The 17263-nt window shown below is 46.3% G+C and overlaps 1 protein-coding gene across 3 annotated transcripts in view; it reads left to right on the plus strand.

The window, feature by feature from the left end:
- The window catches only part of LOC147899845 (uncharacterized), a 360557-nt gene that overhangs the window by 227451 nt on the left and 115843 nt on the right, over positions 1-17263 (plus strand). For all 3 annotated transcript variants that reach the window (XM_087377034.1, XM_087377035.1, XM_087377033.1), the window contains exon 11: positions 7648-7738. In XM_087377034.1, coding sequence (XP_087233160.1) covers positions 7648-7738 — 91 coding nt within the window. The remainder of the gene's footprint in view (positions 1-7647; positions 7739-17263) is intronic.

A 17263-nucleotide genomic window follows, 5' to 3' on the forward strand; every position in this document is an offset into this window, starting at 1 on the left:
AGTCTCGATCTGCTGCACTCGCTCTGTGTGTCCATGAATCTCTCCAGCAAGAGTCCTATGAGTCGCCTGTAAGACCTGAAGATCTGTCCTAATAGACAAGATCTCCCGATCCTGCTGTGTCACTCGATCAGCAAGAGATGCAACCTGAGCTGTAAGTAGAGCAATGGTCTCGTCCTTCCTGTGAAGCATCTGAAGGGCAGCTCGGAGGTGGGTCTGAAAGTGCTGAAGCTCTGGTAGGATGTGGCGGCAAGGACAAACAGCACAAGGCATGGAAGGAGAAAGAAAGGGAGAAAGGGGGGAAACCGGTAAGGTGGGTAGCGGGGATGAAGGAGAAGGTTGGAAAGGGGGAGAGAAAGCTGGTACCGGGGATGGAGAGGAGGGGATGAGTAAAGTCTGTAGAGAGGATGAGGAGGAGGGAGCCTCTGGCAAAGTAGGTAAAATAGGCAACAAAGGGGGGGAAGAGGTGACAGAGGGCTGTGAGAGGGGGAGCAAAAAGGGTGGAGAAGGGGTAGGAGAAGAAGGAACCTGAGAGGGGAGGGGTGAAAAAAACTGCGGGTACAAAGTAGCTATGGACGGAAGATGAGATAATGGAGCTGAAACCGGTGTACCTGCGACTGGGAGTGCGGCAAGTGCGGGCACTGCGCTGGGCGGAAGATGAGATAGTGGAGCTGAAACCGGTGTACCTGCGACTGGGAGTGCGGCAAGTGCAGGCACTGCGCTGTCCTTTGAAGAAGATGCAAGTCCTCTTCTACTATAGTGTAGCATATCGGTCGTGGCGGCCATTGATGTTGCTGTTGTTGCTGCTTCTGTAACATGCTCGATGGTGTCGGCCATGTTTAATTACGGGAAACTGGCAACATTGAAAAGCGGGAGATGGCGAGCGCTGCCAATGTGCGATGAGAGAGAGAGAGAGAGAGAGAGACAAAGAGAAGAGAGATTTAAAATTAAAAAAGAAAAGTTGGGGTTATTATAAAAATATTTATTTTTTTTAGAAAAAAGGGGTTGGGGCTGCGTTTTATTAAAAATATAAAAAAGGGGGGGGGGGGCCGGGGGGAGAGGCTGAGCGGGGGGGGGGGGGGCTGAGCGGGTGAGGGAGGGGCTGAGCGGGAGGCTGAGCGGGGGGTGAGCGGAGGCTGAGCAGGGGGTGAGCGGGAGGCTGAGCGAGAGAGAGAGAGAGAGAGAGAGATTAACGTCCGCAGAAAGCCTCACGGGATGGGACAAAGTACCAAGTACAAAACAAAACCCTTACATCATCTGGATAAACCAGAGAAAGTAAGAAAGAAAGAAATATTAACATCTGCAAGAGGCCTCGCGGGCCCATGGGACAAAGTACGGAATCAAGTAACTCATACAGACCACTGTGGGCCGGGGCAAAAGACTCACTTAGGCCCTTGCTAAGTACTAAAATGCTATACTAGTACAAAATAGCAAAAAAGTAGCAAAATAGAATGAGGGTGGCATGAAAATATCAAGTGCTGAGAGCTAGAGTCCCAATTGCATGAACCGGCTCCACGTATCCAAGCTCCATGGTGTCTCCCTGATGAGATGCAAAGAGCTCACGTATCTGCATCTGTCGGGATGTCTCCCGTGGTGGTGGAGGGCGTGGTCTCCTCGATCTCTAGATCCGATGGGCTATGCCAAGGGTCGAGGAGTGCACATGGCAACTCAGCTCGGGCTTATTTTAGCACACATCTAAGTTGTAGTCCTATATCAAAATGGCCTTCATTACATCAATTTAAGATTGAGGGTCTTTAGATTTAGATTTGAAATCTCGAATTAATGCTATTCCCTCTCGGTAGACCTCCCTTTTTCCAGCTTTTCGTGCATCCTTGACTTTAGTGAGTTCACTATTCCTTTGTTTGAGTTGAGTCGGGATGAGCTCCTCAGATATCCATATCCATGTACCCTTCAACTTATTTGTCTGTTGGAGGATATTGACTCTCTCTGTCCTTTCATTGAAGTAAACTTGCACTTGTGTTCCCTTTCGAGCGATGTAGCTAATATGGGTTGCATCCCACTCAATTTGTGGTATATTCTTCTTGAGGCATATTATCTTCTCATCTTCTGTGAAATCTACATCCTCACTAGAGTAGCCAAAACAATCCTTGGGCAGCCCCCCAATGCGTAATATTTTCTTGTTATTTACTACTGCTTCCTGCTCTTAAACTTCGGCATAGAGATCTGATCCATATGTAGTGGTTGCTAGAGAAAAGGGGAGCACAGTACCAGCATCATCTATAACATGAGCGACTGAGGTGATGCCTTTAACTAAGACAAAGTAGGAACGTCAAGGTTCCTGTAAAGCCAAGGGAGGCTGAAAGACGACTTTTGACCAGTGAATGCTTTCAGCTCTCAAAGAATTCCCAAGCAAAGATTGCCATACATTCCATTCCAGATGAGAAAGAACATGCTTCCAGTCAAGAAGCAAGCGAGAGACAAAAGGGCATCCAGGCAAAGTGCCATTAGTGCAGCCAAAAAAGAAATCCCAGTGATCGAGTTGCCAATGAGCAAACGCAGAAATACTGATATGAGTGACCAGAGTCCTAATCATAAGAGCCCAAGGCTGATCACCTTGCAGAAATTGCAGCAACATTTTTCCCCTATGGGCAAGAATATGCACATGCATATCCGTGATGTTCAATCCACCATGCATCTTGGGAGAACAAATGTGATGCATCGAAAGCAGCCTAAGACTTTTTCTGCCATGTTTGGATCGCCAGAAGAGTTCCATAAAGACAGACATGAAAGATGTAAGATTTGCCTTAGTGAACATGATCAATGGCAAGTAAAATTGAATATATGCCACAAGGATGGACTGCACTATTCGAAGATGAACGTGCAAAGGCCAGGTTGCCAGTTTCCAATACTCAAGCTTTTTCCGAAGCTTAGCCAAAACCCAATCAGTTTGTTGTCGGCGAGTGAGTTCCCACCCCAAAGGGTAACCAAGATGACGAACAAACTGAGTGGGTTTCCAGATATTTCTCTTTTGGATTGGAGGTTTGATCGAGGCATTCCGTTATCCTTCATTCTCCTTTGCGGATCTCACAGCAAAGAATGCTTATCATGCCCCTCTACCGCAGCGATGGATGGATTCATGAGCAAGGTCACTCTATCTGGCATCCGGACAAACCACATGCTTGGGGGAAGGTTGTCTTGGCCGTATTTGGAACAGTAAGCTCCCACTTAGACAACGGCTTTTTTTATGTGGTTGGTGCTTCGCCAGTGTGTTCTTTCTTGGTTGCTACGCACATCACATTTTCACATTGTCCATCTTGTTCGCATCCAAGGGAGACCGTCCTTCATCTACTCTGGACTTGGCCAATTGCCCCCGTAACTTTCTTCCCTGATTAGGGACTTATCTTCACGCCCATTTTCCTTGTATTCCTTTTGGCAGGCAGTTTTGGTTGTTTGAGAGATATACCATCGCCCTTGACTACACTCAATTTTTCAGTTGTTGTTGGTATTGGGCTTTATGGGCATTATATCATGCACATACTTCCCGGCTCTATGGACATTCTGATGTGGATATTTAAAATTGTTTCTGTTCCTCTTGCTTTGCTCTCTGCAGGATGCACATTGCATGGGAGACCTTTCGACAATCCAGCTAGGAGTGTTTTTAGCTCCTTTGTACTAGCTTTTACTGCTTTTAGTTGTCAAATTTTTAGTTGTCAAGTGATAGTGGTACTGGTGATGGTGCAGGGGCGGCATGGAACGAATACGAAGTGGACGGTGGTGTTAATGTTGGTGCAAGCATGGATGAACAAGAAGTGCAAGTATTCCCTTGGAGGGTGGTGTAAACAAAGAAAATACACGAGCGAGACACGATCTCAAAAGCCAATCCTCAACATGTATAACACAGGGTCCTTTGTACCAGTTGAAGGAAAATGAAGGGTGGGAGACATGAAATGAAGAAGTGTTGGAGCAGCGAACAAGGGTGGAAGGAAGCATAGTACATAAGTACAAAATGAAAATACACCAAATGGTAGATACACCATTTATACACCAGGGAAGCTCGTGACTCCACCAGCCTCTATCTCCACTCATGTTGAAAGATCCAATGCACGAATGCTCCTATGCTTGAATGCATGAATCCCCTCCCCTCACGTCCTCCTCACCATCACCTTTGTCGGCTTCTCCTAGTTGGAAATTTCATTTCTTGCTTCCTATTGGTTGTCCCCCTGTCTCGCTTATCCATTCCGCCGCTTCGTCTCTCAATAGCTTCAGCGACTTCGTGACTCGCCAGCCTCCTAATCGGTGACTGAAGTACTCAATGTGCAGCTCTTTGTCTATTCCATGTGCACCTCCTAGGCAGTAGTTGGTAGTGAGTTGGATTAGTGACACAACTTCTCCATGTGCACCATCTGTGCTCCCACGACATGTCTTGTCTTGTGGGCCTGTACTTTACTATGACCAAGGTGGTTTCCACATCCTCATGGAATTGGCCTTTGAGCTTCTGAGTTTTCACATGGACTTTGTTGAGTAACTTAAGCCACCTACCTCTTTCTACAGGGTTGAGAGTCCCCATGGCTGACGTGACACTGATACCCACTCCGCAGTCTGAAAATAGCTGCAAGAGTTGGAGGGCCTCTTGACTAAGCAATAGTAACTGTGGGTGACACGGAGACATATGGTGGAGAGGTTGATGAGACAACCCCTCCTAGAGAGGGGGCCACAATGGTGAAGTCACAATTGATGTAGCCATAGAGAAAGTGTACATAGATGGTACTGTTGAAGGCCCCGCCATCGCAGAAGAAGAGGGTGAGAACATAGAAGATGTGGGGGTAAATGAAGATGCAAGAGTAGTTAAGAAAGAGAGGGATGGATTCCAAGCCATGTATGATGAATAAGAAGTAGGGAAGGATAGAGATAGTGGAGAAGGCAGCATAGATTAAAAAAGAGGTGGAACATTCATGGAAGGTAAGGACATGACTGGGGCAAAATTAGTACCCATAGGTGAGATGGATGTGGAAGGTAGACTCAATAGAAAACCAGAGTTATGCATAACAAACGATATAGCGGCTTGACCAGTGGATGTCGAGTCTGGTGCTAGAGCAATCACTAATCCCGTTGAACTAGCTCTGTTGATGAAGGGATCCATGCAAGAGGAGAAGGGAGGTTATCTTGACCTTAATGAGCTCTTGATGAGCCCTCATCCTTTGTACCTTCCTCTTTCACTCGCTTTCCACTTTGTAAACCACTAGGAATTCTGTTGGTCGAGATCAATGAGAGTTTTGATGAAGTTACTAGCTGCTCCAATGGGTTCACTTTGTGCTCGGCCTGAGGTCTTCTCTGGCTTTGGTATGTAGGAAGCCTTCTCTCTGCTCTCCTTGAGTACCTCCTGGTTCTCTCACTCACTCCTTCAAGGGTATCAGAGTACTCGGCATAAGATCTCTCTCCTTTAGGAGCCTTGGATACCACTTGGGTTTTGCTACTCAATACCAGCTGTGTCCCATCGTGATCGCCATAAACTACCTGAGGTAAGGTCCAATCTCTTCCGGAGGTACTCCCGAAGGCCTAATGCCACTGGTGTGAGATGCAAGGAGTGTGTGACACTTGCAATTATGGGTGGTGATGCAAAAGTACTATTGACTTCCTCCTTAACGTTGGTGATGATGCAAAAGTACTAGTAACTTCCTCGTAAACGTTGGTGTAGAGGTTCGCACAGTGATGGTGCAAGTGATTGTGATACCGGTGATGGTGCAGGTGTGGGACGGGACAAGTACGAAGTGGAATGTGGTGTCAATGATCGTGCAAGCGCGGACGACCTCGACATGTATAACATAGGGTCCCTTGTACCAGGTGAAGGAAGATGAAGGGCGAGAGACACGAAATGAAGAAGTGTTGGAGCAGCGAACGGAGGTGGAAGGAAGCATGGTACATAAGGATGAAATGAAAATACATCAATGGAAGATATACTAAATGGTAGATACACCATTTACACAGGGGAGCTCGTGACTCCAGCCATTTACAAATACACACCAAGGGAGCTGGTGACTCTAGCCATTTACACCATTTACACCAGGGGAGCTCGTGACTCGAGCCTCTATCTCCACTCATGCTCAATGATCACGAATGCTCCTATGCTCAAATGCTTGAATCTTCTCCCCTCACCTCCTCTTCACCATCACCTTCATCTGCTTCTCGTGGCTCGAAATTCCCTTTCCTGCTCCCTATTTGTTGTCCCATGTTTCCCTTAGCCATTCCGCCACTTTGTCTCTTGATGGCTTCAGTGACTTTCCGACTCCAGCCTCCTCCTAATCCATGCTCCATGTGCAGCTCTCTATCTATTCCATGTGCACCTCCTAGATAGTACTTGGTGGTGAGATGGACCTATGACACAACTTCTCCCATGTGCACCACCTGTGCTGCCACAACATGGCCTGTCTTGTGTGCCGGTACTTTACTGTGACCAAGGTCGGTCCACCCTCCAGATGCCTTGACATGTATGGCTCCAGTCATATATTGCTCTAGTCATGTGTTGTTTAGTCGTGTCCTGCTCCTGTCATGTATTGCTCATGTAGTGCTCTAGTCATGTCCTACTCTAGTCATGTTAGTCCTGTGGCTGAAGTGTGACGAAGGTGTGACCAAGGTCTAGACTGTGGTGTGACCAAGGTCTCTGTCCAGACTGATATGTTGACATGCGCTCGCATGTTGCCGAGTGCTGACCAAGGTCGTCCCTCTATACTTACAACACTCCTCTTGGGCTCTTCCGGCTCAACAACATTTGGTTGAGTCTTGCTCTTTGGAGGATGTTTCCCCTTCTCTCAGAGATCTGCACATGCCTCAATGGATAGTTTTTGGGAGGCCTTAGTGAGCATTTCAGCGTAGCATATGTGGAGATCTAAATGCTCAAAACCACTTGATGGCTTCCAGGTCCACCCTTCTTACACTTTAGCCTGTATTTGGCCAGATACTGTACATTTGGTTGAGTCTTGCTCTTTGGAGGATGTTTCCCCTTCTCTCAGAGATCTGCACATGCCTCAATGGATAGTTTTTGGGAGGCCTTAGTGAGCATTTCAGCGTAGCATGTGTGGAGATCTAAATGCTCAGAACCACTTGATGGCTTCCAGGTCCACCCTTCTTACACTTTAGCCTGTATTTGGCCAGATACTGTACACAATGTGATGGTTGAGCATGAAAGGGTCTTCTCGAGCAGCCTTTGCCAGGAGGACTACATTTCTTAGGGAGTGGAGAGGCTCTCCTTCTTTCTTGGAGTCCACCACAGATTTGGGTGGCATTTTCAGCCCTAGCCTTGGTGGACCTTTACTTGCTTGAGAAGATATTTGAACCTACTCAAGGTATTTTGTTTTTCAGGCTATATATGATGGACCCTTGCCATGAGATTTTGCTCTTGGGATATAGAGAACTAATAGGCACTTATGTTTGTCATCAAGTGAAATGCTTGTTATTCGTGTAACTAATCTTTAGTTACGCCCCTTTTTGCCTTTAGCCACAAATGTTGATGTATTTTAATATAAACTTAATGATAGTTTCTTGTTGCTTTGTATGTGTATTCTTTTCCTTCTCTATGTTTTTCCTAAGGTAGTATGTGTAGTATCGAAGATTATTATTTTTTATCTGTTGATGTGAGTTTAATGTGTTGCAATTGAAACTAGCTCAAGCCTTGTTCTTGTATCTCTATCATAGGTTTTGTTCATCACCTATCCAATGTGGGACATATGCTTTCTTGGGGCTAGCGACACCTGGAGAAATAGGGTCTTGGCAAACACAGAGTAAGGTGTGAAGCTATGTACATTTAAGCACATAACAAGGTTTGAGAATTTCATATATATTATGCTGAATACTCCAAATACAGAGAGAATCGACTAGATTTGAGATGGATGAATCCAACGGCTTTATTCATTGTACATGCCTTAAACTATCTTTAACATATTATATTATGCCCCACGATTCTAACAAATACCTACATTTAAATCGTCAATAGTTTTTCTTGCACATGTTAGTACACCACCATTTGCAGAGGTGCCTAAAGAGAATCAATTGTATTGTAAGAGATATCTATAGACAACTAATGAGAGTCGAGACTTGCAGTGGAACCTTATATGTATACTAAAGAAAAAAAAATCAATAATTCTGACTTCAATACATCACATAGTAGGATTCTTTAAATATGGTATTTACTATTTAGGCATTCCCTTTCTCCTCACAATACATGGAAAAGACAAATTTGTTCAACCCTCGAGTGGACCTTTTACATTTGAGCTAGGGGCATGGAGCCAACTTTGTTGGCCCTATACATGTAGATCGCACTGGCAAGCCCAACTTGCTTTTTCCTTTTTAACGAAAAGACTTCTATTAAGAAGAAAAAAAAGTTCCAAGAGGAAATGCTCATGGCAAGAGTACATCATTGCATAGCATGAAAAACAAAATACCCTAAGTGGTTCTAAAATCTGCTAAATGAAGAAGAGCTAGTAAAGCTTCAAGATTGAGGCTGAAAATGCCACATCAAACCTGTGCTGGACTTTGAGAGAAAAGGGAAGCTCGCCCACTCCCTGAGGAAGATAGTCCTCCTAGCAAAGCTGCCCGGGAAGACCCCTGCATACTCAACAAAATGGCCATCAAAGTGTGTACAATGCTTGTCCAAATACTAGCGAACTTGTGGGCTTGGGAGCCATCAAGTGCCTTTGTGCATTTGGATCTCCATATATGCCACACTGAATGCTTGCTAAGATCTCCCAAAAATTTATTGACCGAGGCATGTGCAAGTCGTAACATGCAATGGTTTATGGTCGTGTAATTGCAGCGAGAGCTTTTTAAAACCTTATTGCAAGGTGTATTTGCGTGTGTACCACTGAGAGGAAGAGAGAGAGATAGTTCAGGGTTAGAGAAATGGGGTCAACAACCGATTGGGTCCCTATACCCACTGAGGGGCCCCTCCCCCAATATAGGAGATAATTTTCTTTAAACTTGGAGAACTTGAAAATACAAAAAACACTCTTTAAAAGTGCATGGAGATGCGACTCTAAGTTTGACACCTTGAACATGGAGAGCGGATCCACAAAGCCAAATAAACACTCCAACCACAACCAAGGACCCATGCTGCCCACACTGACGTTGTAGACCACTGTGCAAGGCCACCCTCTCCACTTCCATAGGAGTGTTTTTTCGACTCACTTCCACAGGAGTTGCCCCCTGAAAGGCCAGAAGACCATACGATAGACATAATCCCTAGTAGCAGCCCTCCTAACCGACCTCCTTACAGGGTCAGTGCAGCCCAGCAAGAGGAAATTATGAACCAGGTCAAGGACCTGTTGGAGAAGGGGCTGATTCAGCCACCCTACTTTTGACCCATGCTTTTGTTCTAGAATAAGGATGGATCCTGGAGGATGTGCATTGACTACCGAGCCCCCAATAAAATTACAATTAAGAACAGATTCCCTATACCCAGGATAGATGATATTTGGAATAGGCTACAGGGATCTGGGATGTTCAGCCGCATTGATCTGAAGAGTGGTTATCGCCATATCAGAATTCAGCCAAAAGGATGTACACAAAACAACATTTTGTACCACATTTGGTTTGTATGAGTTTCTTGTCATGCCATTGGGGATAACAAATGCACCTGCCACCTTCAACAGAATGATGGACAGGATTTTTAGAGAACACCGAGCCTTTGTTGGCACCTTCTTTGATGACATCATTGTGTTCTCTCAGGACAAGGCTGAACATAAGAAGCACCTACAATTGTTTTTTAGGAGCTTCGGAAGCAGAAGTTTCTTGTCAATGCCAAGAAAAGCGATTTTTTCATGCGTGAGATCCATTTTCTTGGGCACATTGTTTCCAAGGATGGAGTTAGGATGGACCCCGCCAAGGTAGAAGCCATCAGGAATTGGCCACACCTGAAGAACATACATGAAGTACATAGCTTCATGGGCTTGTGCTCGTACTATTGGAGGTTCATCCAGTATTTTGCAGAGATTGCATCTCCTTTACATGCCTTATAGAAGAAAGGGGTCACCTTCAAATGGGGTTCCGAAGAAATTGCAGCTTTTGACTTACTGAAGGAGAAACTCTGCTAAGATCGTGTTATTATTTTGCCAGATCTTCACAAACCCTTCGCTGTCCAAGTAGATGCGTGTGGGAACAGTGTAGGAGGGGTACATATGTAGGATGGTAGAGTGGTGGCATGCGAGAGTCGAGTGCTCCAAGACGCTGAAATGAATTTTGGCATCTATGAGAAGGATATGTTGGCTGTTATACATGCTCTTTCGACCTGGAAGCATTATCTTTTGGGTGCTGATTTTCATGTTCAAACCGATCACCAGTCATTGCGGTACTTTCTCACTAAGAGAGAGTTATCCGAGAAGCACATGAGGTGGGCAAATTTCCTTTCTGTGTTTCATTTTCAGATTGTGCATGTGCCTGTTGGGAAGAAGAATGTCGTTGTATATGCACTCTCACGGAAGCCCACCCCAGATGCAGTGTCTATTAAGTCGCAAGTTTCGGAAGTGACCATTTCATATCATGATGAGCTTGATGCCATGAAGGATCAATATGTCAATGGTGCTGATTTTGTACAGATTTATGATCAGTCGGTCGATGGTCAGAGGCATGAGCACTATACTCTCAAAGAAGGTTTTTTAATGATGCATGGCAGATTGTGTGTCACGACACAGTTGAAGCCAAAAGTTTTGACAGAGAGTCATGCCCCACCCTATGCAGGACACAGAGGCATTGATGCGACCATCAAAGCTATGGAGCATTATTTCTTTTGGCCAACATTGAGGAAGGATGTCGAGGCATATGTCAGGACGTGCCTCACCTGTCAGAAGGTGAAATATGATAGACAGAAGCCGGCTGGACTGCTGCAGCCTTTACCTGTTCTCGATCGACCCTGGCAAAGCATTGCCATGAATTTCATCTTTGATCTTCCTTGTACACCATCGGGACATGATGGGATATGGACCATTATTTGCAGATTCAGCAAGCAGGCCCATTTTCTTCCTATACGGAAGACGATTACAACAGATCAGATGATGAGACTTTTTATGTCTAATGTGTTCAAGCATCATGGGATGCCTTAATCAATTGTCAGTGATTGAGACCCGTAGATGACAAGTCTTTTCTGGAGGGGTATCTTTGAGAATATGGGTACCACGCTAAATTTCTCATCCTCTTTCCATCTTGAATTTGATGGGCAGTCAAAAGAAGCCAACTCCACCGCCCTTGATCTTCTTGTAGGCTATCTCATGGGCTATCCATAGATGCCACTTATACCTTGGTATGAGCCTTGTAGGCCTAGTTATAGTCAGTTAGGACTATTGGTACAGTTAGTTTATGTACCATCTAGGTCAGTTAGGACACTTAGTCTAGTTAGGGCAGTTAGCCCTAGGGTTTTGTTATGTTGGCTCTCCCTTGAGCCTCCACACTTCAGTTTTGCAGCAATCTATTACAGCATCTCGTTTTTCTCCATTGTGCTTCCATTTTTGAGCTTCCATTGCTTCCAACACCCAATAGTGGTATCAGAGCAGGTTGGGAATCTATTCCCTCAGCCATTGACAGCTTTCCCAAGCTGTTTGGCAGCCTCTGGAGCTCTCATTCTTGCTGGTCTTGCTGGCTTTCACACTCCCACGAGTGTTTGAGACCTTTCCAAGCACTTTTGTCACGAAAAACCTCACTTTGTCGCAAGAAGACCGCACTTTGGAGCAACTCTTGCGAAGGGAACTGTTTTTTGCTGCAGTGGAAAACAACCACACGCAAGCATTTACAGCATCTGTACGGAATTTCGAACCTGTCAAAAAATAAAATTAAATCTGTACATGCATCAGAAATTGTACGGAAATCCGTACATCTGTCAGAAAATTCCATACTTCTGTCTGGTTTGTCAGAATTTCAGTACATTCACTGCAGTACGGGTTGCCTCGGGGTGCGCACTAGTCAGTTCTCAGATTTTCCAGCATTTCGGAGCTGTCTCAAGCTATGTGCCAACATTTCAGAGCTGCCTCGAGCTGCGTGCCAGCATTTTGGAGCTGCCTCAAGCTGAGTGCCAATATTTCAGAGCTGCCTCGAGCAGCGTGCCGGCGTTTGGAGCTATTTGGAGCTGCTAAATTGATCTGGATACTTCTCTTTGATCCCTTCCCTCATTTGGCATCCCTTTGCCTCGGGCTGCGAGCTTCTCTCCATTGGATCTCTTTCTCTCCATTTCTACGTGCTCTCCTCCTCGTGGGAGCACTTCTTTTGCTGTAATTCTCATTTCCAGCCCTCATTTGCTCGCTTTCAGAGCTTGTCACTGCTGTTCATCATTGGGTAAGCCGTTGTTGCATTGGCTTTTTCCAATTTTTGCTTCATTTGCATTTTGGAAAGCCCTCGTGTTGCCTTTGGGGATTTTTCTTGCAACAGGTATACCTTGGGACAGCAGAGTCTTTTGCAGACATAAGCTTTGAAGCTTGGGCATATTTTTGGCACTTGATTCTGAGAGGTTGCCTTTCTCTCATTTGCTTTGCCAGTTGGTGCATTTGCCTTATATTTTAGCACCATGTCTGGTGGCAAAGATGATTTGTTTCGGCTGATTGGGGCCGATGACAAGCTTGATGGCACCAATTACCCCATGTGGCTATACATGATGGGACATGTTCTCGTTGCCAAGAATCTATGGCATATTGTTTCAGGTTCTGAGGCCAAGCCTACACGCACTATTACTGGTGCCACCTGCAGCCTCTGCTTCTTTAGGTGATGGGTCTTCAGGTGATGGTTCTACTGCTACAGCCAGGACTCCTGCACCTCCTGCTCCAGGTGCTTTGCCTCCTTCACAAGAGCAAATTCAGTGGGATGGTCGTGATGCCAAAGCACATGCCTTGATTGCTCTTTCAGTGAAACGGGTTATTATCCTTGATATTCGGTCTTGCAAGACAGCTAAGCAAGCATGGGTTCAGCTTGCATGTTTGTATCAAGTGCGGAATGAGGCGAGGGTTGCCTATCTCCGCAGGCAGTTGAAAGATTTAAAGCTTGATGAGGGTGGTAACATGGATGCCTATCTACATTGAGGTTGGTTGTTGCAGGGGGTGATGCCAATCATTTCTCAAGGAGGAGCAAAGTCGTGTGAATCGCAATGCTAATATGGCTAGTAATCAAGCATTTGCTGCCCATCATAAACACAAAGATAAGAAGGGGGCATTCCTGACGGACTAATCTGGAAATCTGAAATCTCTCACCCCTTACCCCACCAATAAGTACCTGGTTGTGGGCTGATCTATACAAAGAGGAAACACCTCTGATCCAAGCATCAGTAAAGCCAAAATGTAGAAGGGTGCCCTCCAAAAAACCCCAATCTACTCTGTCATAAGCTTTCTCAAAATCCAAGAGTAGAATGGCTAGATTCTGGCTGCTTTGCATGGCCCACTCTGAGGCTTCCCAAAAAGAGAAAATGTTATAAAAAATGCTTCTGCCATGCACAAATCCCGTCTGAGTGTCATTAATAAGATCAGGGAGAAGGCGCTGCAATCGGAGGCTGATTGCCTTGGCCAGAATCTTGTAACATGTCCCCAAAAGTGTGATAGGCCTCCACTGGGACACTAAATTTCTACAGCCTCCTTTCAGGATAAGGTGGATGAGACCCTGTGTGAGCAACCCGGGCATCTCGCCAGAGTCCCAAAGGCCCTGCAGGGCTGATGTAATGTAGTCTCCAATCATATCCCAAAATGCAATGAAAAAAGAAGGGTTGAGGCCATCCGAACCTGGGCACTTGCCCTTGTGAAGGGCTGAAAGTGCAGTCCTGAACTTTGTGTTGGTGAAAGGTGCATCAAGCAAAACATGCATATCCGGTTTCACCAACAAAGGGATGCTCTGCCAAATAACCTGTCTAGCATCCTCTCTATCCTGTGTGTCAGGATCTGTAGTAAGAAGGGCGGCATAAAAATCTGAAGCTATGGGCATGACATCATCTGGATCTGTCTGTAAAACCCCATGTGAGTCAATAAGCTAGGATACACTCTCTCTACTATGTCTAGGGCCAAGAGTAGAGAAAAAGTGTTTATTGACTCTGCCACCCATCTGAATCCAGGACTCCCGTGCATGAAAGGCATACTCTGCTCTCTGATCAACCAATATCTGCTGATGAGCCCTTGCTGCATCAAGGCGCTCCTGAATCCAAGCATCTGAAGGCTGTTTCTGCTCTTCCCTCTGCAAAGCTGCCAACTGCTGGTGAACACCAATCTCACGTCTGAGAATATCTCGTCTCTTGGTACAAGCAACACAGTGGTAGAAGTCACTAATACCAGAAAGGGCAGCAGCTACATGTGATGGAGATGGCTGCCCACCTTGGACATGAGAAACCCATATCTGCAGGGCTGCCTCTGTAAGGTTCTCCTCTGTGTACAAGGCATCTGGAATCCTGATGTTGGCAGACCGGCCTCTCAAGTGAGGCTCTGAGATAGCCAGCACAACAAGAAAGTGGTATGAAGTGGAAACCCCAGCAGCAATGCATACCAATCCACCTCTGTCTAATGCCCAATCATCTACATGGAATCTATCAATGCGTGCATGAATAGGCATCTGTTGCCTCTTGTTCGACCAAGAGAACAGGAGGGACTGTGGCTGAATAAGAAAGGCATCGTCCAACTAAGTATCTTTGCCACAGTAGTGAAAAAGGAAGGCATCCCAAGCTGCTCTCTCCAAAGAGTGAAGTCCTCCTTCTCTACCCCCTTTTTTGTCTGACGGTAACTCAACCATGTTAAAGTCACCTCCAATCACCCATGAATCTGCAATGGAGGCCCAGGACAGCAAATCCTTCCACATAATGACATGTTCCCGCTAATGTTGGAGGCATACAGGTTAAGGAAACCAACCTTACACCCTCCAATCAAGAGAATAATCCACTGAGCCCTAGAGGGGATAATGACTCCATGTCCAACAACTAAGGGGAGAACCGACTGTGAAATTGAAATAGCAGTGCCCCCCCTAGTGCCCAAGACAGGCGACCAAAATGTATGGCCAGAAAGCAATTTTCCTGACTTGGCACAATCTCTAGAATCCAATTTGTGCTCCTGAATAAATAAGATATCAATGGAACCCCCAGTAACACCTAGATGAACCTGATCAGCTGTCTGCGGCGGCGATGTGGGACGCCACCTAGGCCCTGTATGTTCCAACTAACAATCCTCATCGACGAGAGGATGTAGAGTGGAGCACCTTACCCGACCCAGTGGCGGAAACAAACCCCTCGAGGGGAAGACCTCCTGCTTGAGGAGCAAGGAATGGAACTAAGTGGCGGAAAATCAACAGGGGTTTAGGGCACCCCTCCCTGGGTTGCCATTGACTGCAGCAGAGGCAACCAAGGCTAATGGGGTATCTAGAGTTAGGGTCCTCCGTAAGGATCCCAACCTCACGATGGACCATGTTATGATCCAGCACCCAGATGGTTCGTTTTTTTGTCAGAGAGTAGAGATTACAGGTAGGCAGGACCAGTGCAGGATATGCAGGACCATTGGACACTTTGCCAAGGATTGCCTCAAGAAGAAGAAAAGGCCCAACAAGCCCTCTAGTACAGCTACCGCCCGACGGCCTCGGTACCGCCCCACGGCCTCGGCAAGGGGGTGGTACACGTCCAGCACCTGCTCCTCGACCTCCACATGGCGGTCCTCCTCAAGGTGCTGGTACAGCTCCTACTCGCCAGAGTACTCCTCGACTGAGCGCTCCTTTGGTACCGCCACCTTCTACCTCAGGTGCCTCACGATCTGCAGGGCACCCGTTGCATACCAGTGGGTTCCGGTTCGTGTGCAGATTCCTCCTTCAGTTCACGAGGATACACTAGTGGACTTTGCTTCACCTTGGGCTGTCTCTCCAGTCTCACCTACACACTCCGAGACGCTCTAGCTTCGACCTCCTCCCCAGTTGCAACTTCTTCCCTGGAACCAGCGATGCCAAACACTCTCCTCGAGGCAATAGAGGTCTCCACGGCCGTGCAAACACAGGATCGAGAGCAGTCCTCACTTCCTCCCTTGGATAGGGGGAAGGGGACGGTTTACACCATTGATCCTCTTCCCTCAGAAGGGATCCTTCACACTCCGGTGTCTGGCCTGATTCACAGGAACTCATTTTCAGCTCTTGTAGATGCTTCAGATTTCCCAGAGGAGTTGTTTGTGCCCTCTACTTTTGGTGAGCCAGTGATTGGGTTTCCTATTGACAGGGTGTCAGGTGGCAGGGTTTTTATTGATGATTTCACCAGGTACACTTGGATTTTCGCATTGAAATCCAAGTCTGATGTTTCTTCATGCTTCAAGCACTTTATTGCCTGGGCTGAATGAGAGTGGGCTGCACATTGCTCACATTAATACAGACAAGGGGAGTGAATACATGTCGAAGGAGTTTGCTGTTTTTTTGGCTTCCCGTGGCATTCATCATCGATGCACAGTGCCTTATACTCCTCAACAGAATCCCGTGGCTGAGCGGAAGAATAGATCAATGATGGAAATGGCCAGATGCATGTTGAAAGGCAAACATTTGCCTAATAAGTTGTGGTTGGATGCGGTCATGTGTGCAAATTACATCTTGAATAGATGTCCTACAAAGGCATTGCAGACTATCACACCTTATGAGGCTTGGACGGGTCGTAAGCCTTGCATTTCCCACCTGAGGACTTTTGGATGCTTAGCTTATGCTCATGTGCCTCCACAGAGACGCACCACTATCCAACACCCATGAATCAGTGGTTGACGCTTCTTGAACTGAGGAACACTCTTCCTCAATGGCGAGAAATAGATCCAACTCTGCTTCCGCTGTGTTAGCTATCTTTTTCCCCTTATCTGTCTTCTTCAAGGTACCATTCTTTTCATCTGCTTTCTTGACCCGGCAATCTGCAATCACATGGCCCTCCTTCTTGCAGTAGAAGCATTCTCCTTGAAACTTCTTCTTGCCGTCCTTCTTCTTTTTGTCACCACTAGTAGAGGACTCACCTTTGGTGGAGGAGTTGCTAAGGGCTATGCTCAACAGCATGTCATTGACCTAGAGGAGACTTTTGCTCCCACTTCCAGGATCACTACCATTCGCATTGTTATTGCCTTTGCTGCCCACTTTCATTGGCAGATACATCAGCTTGATATTAAGACAGCTTTCCTTCATGGGCATTTGCAAGAAGAGGTCTATGTTTCCCAACCTCCTGGCTTTGAGGTTGACGGTTCTGAAAGTAAGGTATGCTGCTTGAAAAAGGCCCTATATGGATTGAAACAGGCACCTCGGGCTTGGTATTCGAGAATTCATTCTCATTTACTCACACTTGGCTTTCAGAACAGCCCTACGTGGCTACCCT

The sequence above is a fragment of the Dipteris shenzhenensis genome, chromosome 7 (genome assembly GCF_047967505.1).
Source record: "Dipteris shenzhenensis isolate YYH24624 ecotype China chromosome 7, Dip_SZ_1.0, whole genome shotgun sequence".
NCBI classification, from domain to species: Eukaryota; Viridiplantae; Streptophyta; class Polypodiopsida; order Gleicheniales; family Dipteridaceae; genus Dipteris; species Dipteris shenzhenensis.